The sequence below is a fragment of the Aquarana catesbeiana genome, linkage group LG09 (assembly GCF_042186555.1).
Source record: "Aquarana catesbeiana isolate 2022-GZ linkage group LG09, ASM4218655v1, whole genome shotgun sequence".
Lineage (NCBI taxonomy): Eukaryota > Metazoa > Chordata > Amphibia > Anura > Ranidae > Aquarana > Aquarana catesbeiana.
In genome coordinates this window covers 40754976-40773508 of record NC_133332.1, presented here as the reverse complement: position 1 = coordinate 40773508, position 18533 = coordinate 40754976, and the positions used below count along the sequence as shown (strand labels likewise).

At 42.0% G+C, this 18533-nt stretch overlaps 1 protein-coding gene across 2 annotated transcripts in view; it reads right to left on the bottom strand.

Annotated features, from left to right (window-relative positions):
* LOC141107537 (HLA class I histocompatibility antigen, C alpha chain-like) overlaps positions 1 to 18026 on the bottom strand; it is a 137579-nt gene extending 119553 nt beyond the window's left edge. For both annotated transcript variants that reach the window (XM_073598339.1, XM_073598338.1), the window contains exons 1-4: positions 17887 to 18026; positions 11979 to 12251; positions 4174 to 4449; positions 1396 to 1665 (exon numbers count right to left, since the gene is read on the bottom strand). In XM_073598339.1, coding sequence (XP_073454440.1) covers positions 1396 to 1665; positions 4174 to 4449; positions 11979 to 12251; positions 17887 to 17959 — 892 coding nt within the window. In that variant the 5' untranslated portion in view covers positions 17960 to 18026. The remainder of the gene's footprint in view (positions 1 to 1395; positions 1666 to 4173; positions 4450 to 11978; positions 12252 to 17886) is intronic.
* Between the last annotated feature and the right edge of the window lie 507 nt (positions 18027 to 18533).

Sequence of the window (18533 nt, the reverse complement as noted above, 5' to 3'; positions counted from 1 at the left end):
TCAGAACTGCCTTAATTCTTCATGGCATCAATTCAACAAGGTGTTGGAAACATTCCTCAGAGTTTTTTTGGTCCATATTGACATGATAGCATAACACAGTTTCTGCAGAATTGGTCGGCTGCACATCTATGATGTGAATCTCCCATTACACTACATCCCAAAGGTTCTCTATTGGATTGAGATCTGGTGACTGTGGAGGCCATTGGAGTACAGTTACCTCATTGTCATGTTCAAGAAACCAGTGGTGAGATGATTTGAGATTTGTGGCATAGGGCATTATCCTGCTGGAAGGAGCCATCAGAAGATGTGTACACTGTAGTCATAAAGGGATGGACATGGTCAGCAACAATACTCAGGTAGGCCGTGGTGATTAAACAATGCTCGGTTGGTACTAAGGGGCCCAAAGTGTGCCAAGAAAATATCCCCCCCACCATTACACCACCACCAGCCTGAACCGTTGATACAAGGCAGGATGGATCCATACTTTTATGTTGTTTACATCAAATTTTGACCCTACCATCTGAATGTTGCGGCTGAAATCGAGACTCATCAGACCAGGCAACATTTTTCCAATCACCTATTGTCCAATTCTGTGTGAATTGTAGCCTCAGTTTCTTGTTCTTAGCTGACAGGAGTGGCAACCGGTGTGGTCTTCTGATGCTGTAGCCCATCTACTTCAAGGTTCAATGTGTTGTGCATTCAGAGATGGTATTCTCCATACCTTGGTAGCGAGGAGTGGTTATTTGAGTTACTGTTGCCTTTCTATCATCTCAAACCAGTCTGCCCATTCTCATCAGACCTCTGACATCAACAAGGCATTTTTCTCCACACAACTGCCGCTCACTGGATATTTTCTCCTTTTCATACCATTCTCTGTAAACTCGAGAGATGGTTGTGTGTGAAAATCCCAGTAGATCAGCAGATTTTTAAATACTCAGACCAGCCCAACTGGCACCAACAACCATGCCACGTTCAAAGTCACTTAAATCCCCTTTCTTCCCCATTCTGATGCTCGGTTTGAAATTCAGCAAGTTGTCTTCACCACGTCTAGATGCCTAAATGCATTGAGTTGCTGCCATGTAATTGGATGATTAGCAATTTGTGTTATCAAGTAATATAACAGGTGTACCTAATAAAGTGGCCGGCGAGTGTATGTCTTGGGTGGACTGATCCTTTAAGGTGCACAGGTCAACTTCCAGAAGACCTTTTGTTCTGTACACAAAGAGGCTCCACATATGTACTGATAACTCATGACTCCTAGATAAAGGAGAGAATGTGCAAGACTTGGAAAAGGAGAAAATGCAGGTAAATAATTACAGCAAGTATGTAATAGCCAAAGGACTGTTCTAAAAGTGAACATGTGTTGAAATTTTCATAAAGGAACACCCAACTTACTCGCCGTGAGTGGTGACATCATACTGCTGTGAGTGACAATGCAGGTGTAGACATCATCATCCAAAAGAGTGGTGTTCATTGACAGTTGGGTGAGGTAGGTGATGTCAGGGAAAGGTAAGGTCACTCTGTCCAATAGACTCTCTGAAACTGGCTCTCCATTCTTGTACCACGTCATGGAGATATCTTTGGGGTAGTGTCCATATGCCCGGCAGTGCAGCCTGTAAATGGTATTTTTGATGGGCATTTGTGTCACCACTACAACTGGTTGTTCTGCAGGAAGAGATGGATGGGAAGGTAAGACAAAGTATGACCATGAAAAGAACAATGTTTTATCCAGTCTTCCAAAGTATTGACAAACTTTAATTAGAAAAATGATAAACTGGAGAACAGTTAGGGCAAACTATTCAAAAAGTCTTTTGCCCCGTACACATGATCGGACTTTCCGACAACAAAACCGTGGAATTTTGTCCGAAGGGTGTTGTCTTGCATACACACGGTCACACAAATGTTGGCCAACAATTCCGAATGTGGGAACGTGGTGACGTACAAGACGTATGACGAGCTGAGAAAAAGGCAGTTCAATAGCCAGTGGGAGTCCCCTTAACATCAGAGGGACAAATAAATCTTGCAGCAGGCTGGATTTGACCCATAGGCAGTAATTTGGAGATCCCCTGCTGTAAAGCATGGGTAGGGTCTTTTCATGGGGCTTTAAAGGTGTAATTACTACACTTGAAGACCAGGCCTATGCTGATACTTTTTGTTTACAAGTAAAAATCTGCATTTTTTTTGCTAGAAAATTACTTAGAACTCTCAAACGTTATATACATTTTTTTAGCAGAGACCCTAGATAATAAAATAGTTGTTGCAATTTTTTATGTCACACATGGGGAAAAAATACACAAAATGAATTTGAATGCAAATAAACATAAAATATAACCCAATTTTTTGTTAAAATATAAAAGATGATGTTGCGCTGAATAAATAGATACCTAAAACGTCATGCTTTCAAATTGCGTACGCTCGTGGAATGGCAACAAACTACAATACTTAAAAATCTCCATAGGCAAATTTTTACATTTTTTTACAGGTTACCAGTTTGGAGTTACAGTGGAGGTCTAGCCTAGAATTATTGCTCTCACTACAACGTTCATGGGGATACCTCACATGCAGGACTGCTGTTAGAAATCATGGGGCCTCATAGAGCTAGCCTGACAGTACCCCCCCGCCCAGCCAAAAGTGACCGAGGACATAGATTTATCCGTCCCTTTCTCTGCAGTCTAAGCTGCACAGATGAATGAATTGGAAACTTTCTGCTCATTCACAAACTGAAGCATAGTAAATGTAGTTTACTATGCTTTAGTGATGAATGGACACAGGAGTGATTGGTACTGAATGCTCACTGTGTTCATTCAGGAAAGGAAGGGGCCAATAAATTATATATTTACTGGCCCCTTCCCCCACTCTTCATCCTCAAACATCCACCTGTGTGCCTTCAACAGCTGCAGGCAGGAGAGGAGAGAAGCCAGAGGCGCTGCAGGGGAAAGGGATACACGGGGGGGGCCCGGACAGCACATGGAAGGGACACGTGGTAGATCCACTCCCTCTGCAGTGCATCCAAAGGGATAAAGAGGAGGAGAAGCAGGCAGCGATTCAGGGGGAGGCAAAAGAAGATTGTTGTCTGCAATAAGACAGTACAGCTGGCCCTTCTGATCAGCAGGTGCCTGGGCCCCCCCCCATGAACTGATGGGGCCCAGGCCCAGTACAGGAGGACTGGTTGTACTGCCTTATCAGTGGCCATGCTCACATGTGTGGTGTAAACACCGCTTACAACATTTGTGCAACCTGCATATGTGTTTGCATAAACATCCCTTGTGATAGAAATAAGGCATAACAGGTCCTCTTTATGGAGACATCTGGGGTCCATAGACTATGTTGATGATGACCAAAAAGCTTGAAAAGCTGTATGCAGTTTGAAATAAATAGCTTAATATTATTATGCTTCTGGACGTCTAATTGTTTGTTGGGTCATAGAGAAATGATTTGCAAGGCTCCGCCCACTGCCCTATCCATTTTTTGTTGCGGGTGCGGGAAAGTGTGAGTCAGTCCTTCACCCACATACATGTGAACCTAGCCTTAGGAAGACACTAAAACCCTGTATACACCATCGGACTTTCCGACATCAAAAACCGTGGATTTTTGTTCGAAGGGTGTTGGCTCCAACTTGTCTTGCATACACACGGTCACACAAATGTTGGCCAACAATTACAAACGTAGTGACGTACAAGACGTACGTGATATCTCCATTACAAATGCTAGTTTTACAAGACCGAGCGCTTCCGGCTCGTACTTGATTCCGAGCATGCGTGGACTTTTGTCCGACGAACTTGTGTACACACAATCGGAAAGTCTGAGAACAAAAATTTGTTGTCGGAAAATTTGAGAACCTGCTAGCCAAAATTTGTTGGCGGAAAGTCCGACAACAAATATCTGATGGAGCATACACACGGTTGGACTTTCAGCCAACAACCTCACATCCAATATTTGTTGTCGGAAAATCCGATCATGTGTACCGGGCATAAGGAGAACCTTTTGCACTTGAACTTACAAAAATACTAATACTAAAATACACTTTAATGTAGGAGGTGCAGTGCTCAATAAAAATATATAATAAATCCTATCCCTAAATCGATTTATCTATGAAAAGAATCAAGGATATTGTGGACTTTATGAATTAATTGCATTATTTATGAAATTCTCTGTAAATGAAGTAGACCGTACCTCTCCTGTTGAATGTGCATTTCCCCAGTGACAGCAGCTTAGATATATGTGGAATGCATTCATGTACCAATACATTCCTTGTGTCATTTGTCACAGTGTCATTCATATTTAATATATCAGCAAAGTCCTGCGCTTTTGGATCCCCTGGAATCCAGGTCGCTTCCTCCACGTTAAAAGCCAGGAATGGCTCCCCATCATAGTGATAACTAAATATTGTGTCATTTGAAAGGTTCTCATAAAGGACACAGCCTTGCAGCACCTGCAAAACATGGAATCCTGAAATCACATAAAACACAGGAATTAATGGGGGCACAGGAGTTCTGGTAGAAATAGAAAATAATTCTGTACATTGAACAGATCTACACTATAGGAAAGTGAAACATTGAATGTGCCAATGGCATGTAACCTTATCAGATATTTGTCAGGTAGGCTTCTATTATTATTATAAAGGTTTTATATAGCGCCAACAGTTTGCGCAGCTCTTTACAACATGAGGGCAGACATTACAGTTACATTACAATTTGATACAAGAGGAATCAGAGAGCCCTGCTCTCTTAAAAGGAAGGGTCAATTGATACAAAAGGTAATAGCTGTGGGGGGATGAGCTGATGGAGGAAGTAAAACAGTGTTAGTTAGAAGCAGGATAGGCTTCTTTGAAGAGAAGGGTTTTCAGGGATCGCCTAAAGATGGATAGATTAGGGGACAGTCAGACAGATTGGGGTAGGGAGTTCCAAAGGATGGAAGAAGCTCTGGAGAAATCCTGGAGGCGAGCATGGGAGGAGATGACAAGGGAGCTAGAGAGCAGGAGGTCTTGGGATTCTATAAGGTAGATATAGCTCCTCACCTGTTACATTGTTTTATTATCTGTAAATTGGATGGAAATTGAGAATTTTCTCAGAACCAATGATGAGTAAAGGTGCTTGGGTTTGATTTATGGGCCGTTTCGGTGACTTCATTTTAACCACTTGCCAACCAGCCGCTGTTATTATACTGCGGCAGGTCGGCTCATTCCTGTAAATCGCCATAGCTGTACGTCGGCTCCTTTAAGAGCCATAGCAGGCGCTGCACGGCGGGGGACCTTATGCGTGTGGCCAGCAGTCACCCGCGATCGTGGGAATGAGAGCCAGAGCGGGGATCCGTCAATGTAAACATACAGATCCCCCTTCTGACAGGGGAGGAGAGAGAGATCTGCTGTTCCTAGTGATTAAGAACAGTGATCCCTCTCCTCAGTTAGAAACACCTCCCAGGTAACATGTTTAACCCCTTGATCGCCGCCATTGTTAACCCCTTCCCTGCCAGTGACATTTACACAGTAATCAGTGCATTTTTATCTCTCTTGTGCCTCTGGTTTAGAACCTCTTCATGCATTGCTGAAGGTGGTCCCAATTGCACCCGAGCCCAGGCCCAAGGTCACCCCCCCAGACTGGCCTTGAAGGCCCTGACAGCCTCCACACTCTCTCACTCCAGCTCTTCCACCCGACAACTCCTCCCCAACTGGGCTGACCCTAGGCATTTAAGGAGGCCTATCCCCTGCCAATCCAGGTTGGGTATTGGTCAGGGTTTCCCGAAACACCCCAGACAGCTCCACCTCTCCTCTCCTCCTCTCTTTCCAGAGCTTTCTAGCAAGCTCTATTAAGAAGAGGGAGGTCTCAGTGATACTGCCTGTGAGTCACCAGATGCTACCCTGAGCCACTCCCAGCCCAGATCAAAACAAAAAGGCCTGACTGCCAGCCAGGCCTGCCTAAATTTACCCGTCCTAACAAAAAACCTACCTCTAGCACCTGCCTACCTAGAGGGTGCTACAAATGTAAGAAAAATATTGAAAACCAATTCTGGTCATTTTGAAGGCTAATAAGCAAGGACAGGGAAATTGGGCAATGCCAGGGGGGATATATACCAATGTAAAAAAATTGTTTCATTTGAGTAATCTGATATATAGGCACTCACTTAACATATCCAAGGGCAATGTGACCATAAGGGCCTCTCTCAGAATTTATAACTAGTGTTTGTATTTATTAGCTGAGCTGGATCATCTACATTACTCCATTCAGCCATTATGGCATAATCCTCGCTTACCTCTCTTTTATAGTTTAACAGATGGTTTATTGTGGGCCCAGTGAGGTTTGAAATATGCCTACCTTACGAGAATGTTGGGTTTAAATCCTTTTCAAAATTACAACAGGAGATGGGTATCCCTAATGGCTGGCTCTTTAGATATTTCCAACTCAGAAATGCAACAGAGGCCCATTTAGGACTCAGAGATATGCATTTGTATAACTCAAAACTGGAACATGAGCTGCTCTCCCCAGAACATATGTGGCTAGTTTCTACATTTTACTCCTTGTTAAGGGACAGGCCTTCAGCTTCTAAATTTTAAGCAAGGTGGCTGCCTGACATCCCAGACCTCTCACCGGATAATTGCCAAGAGGTTTATACCTCATTTCTTAACCCGCTCATAGCAACCAGGGATAAACGTACCCAATTAAAATATCTCCACAGAATTTGCTGTACCCTTAAGTGCCTTTTTCTTATGCATAAATGTGATAGTTCCATATGTCATAAATGAGAAGCTGAACAAGGTGATTTCATTAATATGGTTTGGACATGTTCCAAGATTAGGCCTTTTTGGTTAGAAGTGACTGCATTAATTTCCTCTAATTTTGATTTACCCAACCTGTGTAACCCCAAGTGGTGTCTACTGGGTATATTTGAGGATATAGAACACTCTGCTGGGGCCAAAACATTTCTTAGGTTATTGCTTTACTATGCTAGGAAAACAGTTGTTCTGCGCTGGATAAAGGTTGACAGCCTTCACCTTGGCTTATGGAAAAGATTGATTAACCAAAACTTGCCGCCTTATAAGTTAACATGAGTCAAGGGGATGCCCAAAGTATGGGGACCATGGCTAGACTCCCAGGATGCCAGTGATTCCCTGCTTCACTTAGTCTCCGCTCCTCCTCATTAATAGGCCCTTAAATTGGGCTTTTATAAACTGAAGGAAAGATTAGTGTATGTGTTAAGCCAATTGGTATACTTGGATTGATAATTTTTTCTTGACTGAGATGACAGTGCAGGTGGACATATGACACTTTGTGACACTGTGGCATTTCTTAGTATGTACCTTGCAGTTGGTTGTTTGTTGTATCCCCTTTGTTCATGTTCTGGTCCAAAACTATGTGTACCCATGTAACATTTTGATGACTCTTATTGTGTGGATATATTACCTATGTTAATAATGTCTATCATGTTGTATTGACATAAGTTCATGTATTTTTTCTATGAATGGTGTACACACTTTCTCGAATAAAATAAGTTTGGTGGGGAGCAGCCCTTTAAATAAGGCTTGAAGTGAAACATTAAAATGCATAATTACTTTAAATTACATACTTGGGAGATGCCTTTAACCTGCCAGTGACCCTTATTCAGAAGGCTGCAAACTCTGCGGTAACATCTTTCATTCACAAGGTCACTCATTACCAAATCTCTAAGGACCCTTTTCCTCTGCTATTTGGTCGTAGCACAGTGACTGGTCAGTTCACCTTGACCCAAAAGGAAAGTCCTATATGTGACTCCCATTGGATCCATATCTGTCTACTAGCAGCCCAGTAGACACAGCCGGTGACAGATCACACTGCAGCATAGTTCATGGGGTGCGCAAGAGGCACGTTCTGGGGATGACGTCATATGACGTCCACCCAGAACTAGAGAGTTCCTGCCCGGCTGTCATTTGACTATAAGGTGGGTGAGAAGGTGTTACGTGAAAGGACTGTTATATGTGAAGGGGGAGGAGGGGATTCTGATGTGAGGGAAGCTCCTAATGTGAAGTAAGTACTCTGAAGTGAACGGGGGACCTTGATGTTAAGGGGGCACCTGATGTGACGGGAGACTTTGATGTGAAAGGAGGGCACCTGTTTGCACCCATTATGCTTTTCCACATTTTACCACATTTAGATTGTATGTTTCACCTTATCCCTTTTCTCTATCTTTTTACTCTACTACTACCATTTCTCTTCTAGCACAGATATAACACTTACCATATTTACCATATTTGTTCTTTATATGGTATTTCCTTTTAAACTTACACCAGATAAATATGGTCCAGAACCCCTTCTTGGCCTGGGCCATATATTATATTTACAATGCCCTTGATCCTTCAGTGGCTTTTTTAGCCCATGGATCAAACCTGACTACCTTAATATGGGCTTTTAGTTACTTTTCCTTGCAAATCTTCATCGCAGGTGATTTGGTGCTTTCCGGCTGGTTGTCTGCCCTGGCGGGCGGTGCTCAAAAGTGTGACCTCTCGTAAGCCACGTTGCTTCTCACCATCCTGGTCTAGGTTGTGGCGGCGGTAGGGGAGGTCGGAGTCTCCCCCTCTGGAGAAGAGGACGAGGCAATACATCTTTTAAAGGGATCTCCATGTGGGAACCTGTGTTTTTCGTTGGACATACTTTTACTTGGTAACTATACTGTATTGATGTATTGCATAATCAATGTAGTTTATATTATACTTATATGAATGGAACATGTACATGTATATCAACCTTACTTTTGTGTTCTCATCAGCAGACTGATCCTCTGAAGAAGACCCCACCTATAGGGGTTGAAACGCGTCAGGTTTAATGTTCATGATTTAAAGTATTGTTATGAACACATGTCTGCTTGTGTATGTTCAGCCATTTATTCTTTTAAAATAATTCCCACTGGAGCTCATTGTTTTTAACTCTAATGGTACATTATTATCCAATAAAATTGTTATTTTTTTATCCAACATTGACCATATCTGTTATTGTGCTGCCTAAAAACCCCAATGTGGGGAAACCTTCCTTTTTTGTTCTAATCTTCAAGGGGTGAGCAGCAATCCTCTTTTTTCCTCTCCAGTGTCCCCTCCATTTTTTCGACAGCCTTCACCTTGGCTTATGGAAAAGATTGATTAACCAAAACTTGCCGCCTTATAAGTTAACATGAGTCAAGGGGATGCCCAAAGTATGGGGACCATGACTAGACTCCCAGGATGCCAGTGATTCCCTGCTTCATTTAGTCTCCGCTCCTCCTCATTAATAGGCCCTTACATCGGGCTTCTATAAACTGAAGGAAAGATTAGTGTATGTGTTAAGCCAATTGGTATACTTTGATTGATAATTTTTTCTTGACTGAGATGACAGTGCAGGTGGACATATGACACTTTGTGACACTGTGGCATTTCTTAGTATGTACCTTGCAGTTGGTTGTTTGTTGTATCCCCTGTTCTGGTCCAAAACTATGTGTACCCATGTAACATTTTGATGACTCTTATTGTGTGGATATATTACCTATGTTAATAATGTCTATCATGTTGTATTGACATAAGTTCATGTATTTTTTCTATGAATGGTGTACACACTTTCTCGAATAAAATAAGTTTGGTGGGGAGCAGCCCTTTAAATAAGGCTTGAAGTGAAACATTAAAATGCATAATTACTTTAAATGACATACTTGGGAGATGCCTTTAACCTGCCAGTGACCCTTATTCAGAAGGCTGCAAACTCTGCGGTAACATCTTTAATTCACAAGGTCACTCATTACCAAATCTCTAAGGACCCTTTTCCTCTGCTATTTGGCCGTAGCACAGTGACTGGTCAGTTCACCTTGACCCAAAAGGAAAGTCCTATATGTGACTCCCATTGGATCCATATCTGTCTACTAGCAGCCCAGTAGACACAGCCGGTGACAGATCACACTGCAGCATCGTTCATGGGGTGCGCAAGAGGCACGTTCTGGGGATGACGTCATATGAACTAGAGAGTTCCTGCCCGGCTGTCATTTGACTATAAGGTGGGCGAGAAGGTGTTACGTGAAAGGACTGTGATATGTGAAGGGGGAGGAGGGGATTCTGATGTGAGGGAAGCTCCTAATGTGAAGTAAGTACTCTGAAGTGAACGGGGGACCTTGATGTTAAGGGGGCACCTGATGTGACGGGAGACTTTGATGTGAAAGGAGGGGACCCTGATTTAAAGTGGGGGTCCTGATATGATATTATTTAAAGTTCCACTTTAAATAATTAAAAAAATAGTAATGATAAGACATATATTGATTAAAGCGAATTATGAATTCTGTGGATAGGAACCATTTAATAATAGCACTCTGTTCTCCTTTTCAATATTCGCTGGCCTCTTTGTCTCACACTTTTCAATACTTTCATCCATAAACCCCCCCATCTTCCACCATCCACGGTTCAACTTTTACACAGTGTTAATGCAACTTCTCTTAATATAAAATGTGTTTATAAAGACATAAACTATAACCTGCATGCCAATCTAATAAACTTTTCTTTTCTTTTAGATAAAGTAGGGGAGGATTAGAACGTCCCCAATTTAGATTTCTCCTCACTTCCTGTCCTGTTGACAATAGGTCTACCAGACAGGAAATTCTAGCCTTCCCCCTACTTTACTAAACAGAAAAGCATTTTTTCTGTCCTTGTTGCTGTTGACGAGTTCCCATCACTTCCTGTTTGGTAAAACATTGTCGGCAGGATGGAAAGTGAGTGGAAATATCTTTAATGGTGCCCCTGCCCCAGATAGCAGTTAAAATCTAATAGGGGTTATGATCTGTCCCCACTCTATCCAAAACTGAAGAAAACTTTTTGGTTGGACATCTACTTTAAGAAACAACTACATTGACCAACAACCATTGTTCTGTTCTCGTTATACATCTTAGACTGCTAATTCAGCGTCACTTGTTAACCTCCGCTGTCTGGTCCTTTCGGGTCCTTTTCATTCCCATTGGTCCAATGTCAGCTTCTACAAGATCTTAAGAGGACTCCTTCAATGGGTAGCCAATTGGAATTGTCCACATCACACAGGCAGTGATGTGGACATGCAGAAGAAGGACCCCTCCAGGAAATAGTGGGAGGATGGACCCCAGACTGGATGATCATGTGTTTGCGGCTTCAGGTAAGTAAAAATAGGGGTTTAGAAAGTTTTATTTCTTGTGTTAACCAGCAATCAGAGGAGGGTGAGAGGAGAGTTAGGCTTTAAACCTTCTGCGGGAGACATGACAAGAGTTATCACTTTCTCTTTATACACATTGATAAGATTTATTTTATGGAGTAACTCCACTTTTGGGGGGGAGAAAAAAACATTCCCTTCTGGGTGAGCTATGTACATTGAAGGAATTTAACAAACTTAAATGTAAATTCCTACCTTTTGTTATTCTGAAGTAACAGCTGTTTGTTTGTCTGTGTCCATGTGAAAAGTAAATGTGAATGGGAGTGATTGTATAATTATCAATCAGCTGCTGCACTTGCAGTGTTCTAATGAGGAAAGTGGTACGGTCTGTCTCCCTTTAGCTGTGATTTCCCTTGAGTATCTCACAAAGAATAACATTTTTGTTGCAGGGGATGTTCAAAATCTGACTTGTATCTTAATCCAATCACACAAGCAAGAAATTACATTTCCGGAAGCATTCTATACATCATCTGTGTACAGAACGCCTCCAGGTTTCCATATTGCATTGCTTTACTAAAAAAGAAATGTAATTTTTAATAATGTTGTATTAAATATGACTTGTTTAGTAATTATATATACTATATTATTTTTTATTATTTGCCATTTTTTTCCCCCCCACAAAAGCTATTAAGCTATGCATGTCCCTATGTTCCTGCGAAGTTCTAAAAAATTCACTCAGCGTCAGAGTCATCCAGATCGTTAATACATTTATGGAACATTCTTGAATTCTGGAATTGGAATTCCTTAATAATATTCTCTGTAATAATTCCCTAAGGTGGAATAGGTACTCCTGAACCAGGGCACCTAAAGTAGTTCACTCACCTTCAGTGTCATTCACATGATTCATAATGAACTGGAGAACATTTTGCAGGTTCTTCTGGATTCGCAACTGATTAATGCTGTCAAATAGCAAGGTGGGATAGGTGCTCCTAAACCAGGGCACCCTGCGCTCTATCACCTCATTGACACTGTCGTACCGAAAAAGCGTGATGTCATCAATGGACCTGGTCATGTAGTAGTCTGGGTAGGAGCTGGTAAAATTGTTGGTAATAGTTGTGTTGGTGATAGTTGCGAAGAAAAAATGCGAGTGGCTGACTGTGTAAGAGAAAAATGTGGAAAAAAATGAACATATAAATAGCCAGAGTCTCATCCATAGTATTTGTATTTCCTACACAAAAAAAGAAATGAAAAGCCGGTGTTTCATCAGATTAGGCAGCCCGTCAGATTTTGAAACAGAAGTGATGTTCCGTCACCGCCATCTTGCTACACCCCGCACTCATCCACAGTAAGGATGCAGCGAGAAGGTGGTAAGCGGACATCTTGTTACACCCAATGGAGTCTGGCCTTTCACACTTATTTTTTTTTTTTTTTCAAACTGTTTTATTGATTTTTCAAGAAAAAGCATACAAATCATCAGCATTAAATGAGTAAATATAACGCAGAATAATTCGGACCCCCTTGGGGTTACAAGTCCAACTGACGACTGTAGATATGAGTATATCTCTGGTCTGTGACCATACATTAATACCATTATAGACCAAAACTCGTTCACTTAAACCATAGAACCCTGAAACTTGAGAGGGTTGGGAGAAAGGGAGGAAGGAGAGACCGTCTGCACCCCAAAAGGGAACACACTGTGTCTGAACGGAGCACTCCAACTCTCCCCTTGCACCCCATTAGTTAACGCTAAAGATCTCTTGGCAACGAACAAGTGAATAGAAACCTACGTCGTATGCTTCCCTTGGGAGCGAGACACCCTAGGGGTCCCTACTACGGTTTGGTCGAAAACAGACACAACATCGTCTTGATAAGTCATCCTGACAAATAACAAAAGAGAGGAAAAGAAAAAAGTTGAAATGATAGGGGGGAGAGAGAGAGAGAGAGAGAGAGGAGGAGAGAGTAGTCGGGAGCCAATCCACAGGAGGAGTCCCATCAGACCCCGAGACAGCCAGACGCATCATGGTTGAACCCCTGGAATCAAGGAAATGCCCATGAAATTAGCCCAGGGTTCCCAAGTAGCTTCAAATTTCTCTTTGGTGTTGTTCAGGGTACTGGCAAGCTTCTCTTGGGCCATGATCCAAGAAATGGTCCACACACGGATAGCCGCTTTGAAAGACACCTTGGGTTGTTTCCATGCCTTGGCAATGGAGAGCTTAGCTCCCAGCAAAATGAAGTGTATCAATTTACAGGCAAGTTTGGGTGTCTTAGGTAAATGGTCGTTTAATAGCGCTAAGGCGGGGGTCCTCGGGATCTGTACTTCAGTAATTTTCTTAATCATGTGAAAAGTCCTGCTCCAGAAAGGCCTCAGCCGTGGACATTCCCAAAAGATATGGGCCAAGAAGCCCCTGAGTAAACAACCCCTAAAACACCTGGGGTCCATAGAGGGGAACATTTTGGCCAGTCTCTCCGGTGGAAGGTTGGCCTTTCACACTTATTTATACCACTAAACTGAGCTTATATAGTGAAATAGAGTATTTGAAAATCTGTGTGATTGTTTTGATGTTGAATTGTAAAATCTGCGTTGTTCTGTCAGATCAGCAAACCTGTGAGATCAGCAGGCTTGCTGCTGCTTTTAAAATTCAACATCAAAACAGTCAGACGGATTTAAAAACACTGAATGACACTATATAAGCTCAGTTTCGTGGTTAAAATAAGTGTGAAATGGCAGATTCCGGTGGGTGTAACAAGATGTCCGCTTGCCACCTTCTCACTGTATCCTTACTGTGGACGAGTGTGGGGTGTAGCAAGATGGCAGCGATGGAACGTCACATCTGACAGAATTCTGACAGTTCGCCGAATCTGACGTAACGCCGGCAGAGATACTTCACATACAGGAAATTAAGGCACAGATATCCTTCATAGGAAGGAAATGAAGTACAGGAGGACCAGGGAGATCTCCATCTCATTCACTTCCCAGTATTGATGTCACCAGTGGTACTTTCACCCAGCACACCCATCTCACTCTTCATTATGTATGCCAGCAGTACGATCTGCACCCAAGCGCATAGCTCCCAACTGTCCCTGATTTGGAGCAATGTCCCTCTGTCCCTCTTTACTCCTCATTTGTCCCTCATTTTGGTCTGATCCATATAGTTGTATCTAAAATGCACTTTTTAGCTTTCAAAAAGTGTTTCCCAGTGCTAAACCTCCAAATTCTAAATGGCTGCATTTGTCAATTTTAAAAGCATATATAAAGGTATAGTAGTGGTAAAAAAAATCCCTTGTGGATTTGATTAAGCTTTTTTTGGTTAATTCTCCTTTAAGGGGGTGTAGCAGGGGGTGTGTCCTATTCCTACATACGTTTGGTAGTAGGTGTCCCTCATTCCCATCTCAAAATGTTCAGAGGTATGCAAGCACACCAGTATTTATTCCACTACCCATGAAATACATCTCTAATACATAAAGTGCTTCCTCCCTCTCTACAACTTGCAGTGTCTTATGCCTCTTTATTACATTGTACATACATTATATTATGCCAAATACATACAGTACCTTCCTTCCTTCTATTACAAGAAGTGCCTCATAACTTCCATTATACACAGTGCTTCCTATCTTTCTATTGCTCACAGTGCCTTATACCTCTTGGTGACACACAGTGCTGCATACTTCTGTAAGCACAGAACCTTAAACCTCCTTTTTTACACTGTGTCTCCTTCCCTGTACTAGGCCTCATCACATGGGACCATAACATCTGTGTCCCGGACAGGGTCATATTTTACCAGCATGTGCGTGCATGGGCATACCTCCAAACTTTTTGAGATGGAAATAAGAGACACCTATCAGCAAAAGTATGCAGGCATAGGACACACCCCTTGCAACGCCCCCTTAAAGGAGTATTGTACAAAAAAGCAAGATTGGTTAAACCCACAAATGCTTTTTTTTACCACTACTATTCCTTTATATTGGCTTTTGGAATTTGCAAATGCAGAAATTTAGAAATCAAATGAAGGTTTAGGGCTGGAAAACACTTTTTGATAAATAAAAAGTGCATTTTATATACATCTATATAGATCAGACCAAAATGAGGGACAAATGAGGAGGAAAGAGGGACAGAGGGACATTGCTCCAAATCAGGGACAGTCCCTCTAAATCAGGGACAATTGGGAGCTATGCATAGGTGTTGTGTGCACCCCCATTGCAGGCAGTCCAATTGTTGTCTATTGGGACATAGCGGTTATATGAACACAGCCACTGTGTCTGAATATGACATCCTTGTGGGTGCCGGTGTGGATCCCTGAGCACCCCCAGGGTGAAGAATGGTTTCCCCTCACTTCCTGTTGAGTCTACAGTACAGAAAGTGAAGGGAAATCATCCTAATGAGACACAAATGGCAAAAAAACCCCAAAAAACTACAGTAGTTTTAACCCGTCCACACGCTATCCAAAATAGCAAAAAAGTTTTGCTTTCAAATATGCTTTTTCTTTGACACATTTCACTTCATAATGTGTTAATCTAGCCACACAATTTAAAATGTATTGCACAATCTGCTAAGGTTTAAAGTGATTGCAAACAATTACCTTGTAAAAAAAACATTCAGTTTAAAATAGAAATGAAAGGCAAAACTTTTTTGTATAGATAATAAAACATTATAAATACCTTTTTTTTTAATAGTTTTTTTTTATAAGTGATCACATTCCCTCTGTTCTCATCTGCATAAGAGCTGGTGGGAGGAGAAGCAGCAGCACACTGAGCTTGCCATTGAATAGCTGTGCAGCGGGGGGCGTGTCAGGAAAAGTCTGATCATTGGAGAGTACACTGAGTTCCCAGCATAGCTAGAGAACTGACCATAGTGTGCTCTCCTGCTTTGTGTGGTTAGTTTTTAATAGGAAAGCAAGGGGACTGGCAAGAACATCAGGGATCTCACAAAAAGGAAGCAATACAAAGAGAACAGGATACATTCTTCATACAAGAACATGGTACATTTTTATTTAATCTTTATTTTATTTTTTTAAATATATATATTTTTATTTTTTATTTATTTTTTATTCTTTAAGCTTTGGCCTTTTTCCCTTTTTTAAAATTCTAAAATTGTAACAAATTAGAAAGCAGCAAGTATGGTGGAAGATCAATAACGTTTACTTTACTTCCCATAAAAGTAACTGGCTCACACAGTGAGGATTCTTAAGGCTCTTGCATAAGATAAAAGATGAGCCAAAAAAGACCAAGGTGTCCTAGACAGAAGGCAGTTTTTGACAATTCCTTTATTAAAACAATGTCCCCCGATGTAGATCCATCGTCAATCACGACAACCCGAAAAAAGCTCAGTTCACGACAAACACTTCCATGGTCTGCCTGCTATGCCGTGTGACAGTTCTTAAATAGGTAAGGGGTGGGCCACTCAGCAAGGTCACCTGGTGCCACCGCCCATTGTGACGTCACCAACAGGTGCATGCTGGGTTGGTGATGTCACAAAGGGGCAGTGTCACCAGGTGACATAATCATGTGGCCCCGCCCCTTACCTATTTAAGAACTGTCACACGGCAGAGCAGGCAGACCGCAGTAGCGTTTGTCATGAGAGGAGCTTTTTTTTTCATGTCTGGCGGTGGTGGCGGGCGTCATGATTGATGATGGATCTACATCGGGGGACATTTTTTTATTTTTAATAAAGAACTTGTCAAAAACTATGTGTGTGTGTGTGTGTGTTTTTTATACTAATTTTGGTTAATGAGTAGGAGTACAATGTACCGCATACTCATTCACATGGGGGGTCGTGTTCTGGGGGCCCCCTTGTTAAAGGGGGATTCTTATAAGCCCCCTGCCCACAGACCCCCACAACACAGGGTTGTAGGGAAGAGGCCCTTGTCCCCATCAACATGGGGACATGGTGCTGAGGGGTGGGAGGGGCAGACCCCCCCTGCCCCAAAGCACCTCCCCCTTGTTGAGGGTATGTGGTCTGGTATTGATTCGGGAGGGAGGGACCACTTGCTCGTCCCCCCCCCTTCCTGACCTGCCAGCCTGCATGCTCGGATAAGGGTCTGTTATGGATTTTGGGGGGATTCCCCTTAAAATCCATACCAGACCCCAAGGGCCTGGTATGCATTGGGAGGGGACCCTACACTGTTTTTGTTTTGTTTTTTTGCATCATTTTTAATTGCCGGCATGTTTTTTTTACATTCAGCTGTCAGCTGGGAACCAGCTGACAGCTGATGAGTCATCCATTGTTAAGGGCATGGCGGTCGGCTTCTCGGCCTTCTCCTTAGCAACCAGCTCTATGAAATAAATTACCGCAATAAATAACGTGGTAATTATAGCTAAATAAAACACTACATTAGGTATTTAACGCAAAATTCTTAGTGAATTGCCACTTTCAAAACTGATTTACCACCAGCGCTATTTTACCACATTTTATTGGCCGTTATTTAACTCTTTGTGAATTGCTACTAAACAAAATTTAAAAAGCATTATAAAAACAGTGCTCGGCTTCAATTAAAAAGTGCTTAAAACCCAAATCCCCCAATTATAAAAACTAAAAAAACAACCCTGCCCTAAACCAGTCTCAAGAAAAAAAATATAAATGATCTAGCACACCCACCCTTCTTCTGGACCTTCATGGCACCATGGTGATTGGAGTAAGGTGACTGAGATGCTTGTGTAGATATAAGTGCTGAGGAATGTACCCAACACTTAAAATTGAGGAAACCACTTGGAACAGAACAAGTCTATTTGAATGTGATAAACTAGTACTACATTATAATATAAACTTTGAAACATTCTAGCATACCAAACTTACCTGGAGAAACAGTAGGAACAGATAAGGAAAGGATCAGCAGCAATGATATACATTGTAGATATATCTCCATCATCCAACTACTGGTAACACTTCTACTAGATCAGAGTTTCTTCAAGTCTGTGACAGAACCAGACTAACCTGTGGATAAATTCAGCTGGCAAATATATATTTCCCACCCTTCCAGTTCTGCAAATTATCAGGTCTAGGTGTGTCCTACCAAATTCTCAACAGCACCAAGTAAAATCCATTTTCAGAAACTGAAAGTAAATGTAAAGCAGTTGGGATTGTGTTGTTAACTCTTTCTTCATACTGTATATTGTAACCTTTGTTACTGAATTTGAAGCCGGAATTGGGTGAACCTGACCAGGCCTTAATTTAGGGTAAGGTAATAACAGCATTGAAGTGCAGGAACTGTGCTAGTCTTCACACTACTCCAAGTCTTCCTGTGGAGGCCCATTTGCTTCCATACCCCAGCTGTACATTAAGCCTCAACTTTTGCCAAAGTCAAGGTTATGTCCCACCCTTTCCCTCACCCTATCCTTGTCAATAAACTTCCAAATGCCATACATTCAGTGGTCAGTAGAGGCTCTGGTATTTGCTATTTGACAGTTGGAAGTGACAGTTCTGCTTTGTGAAGACATAAGAGG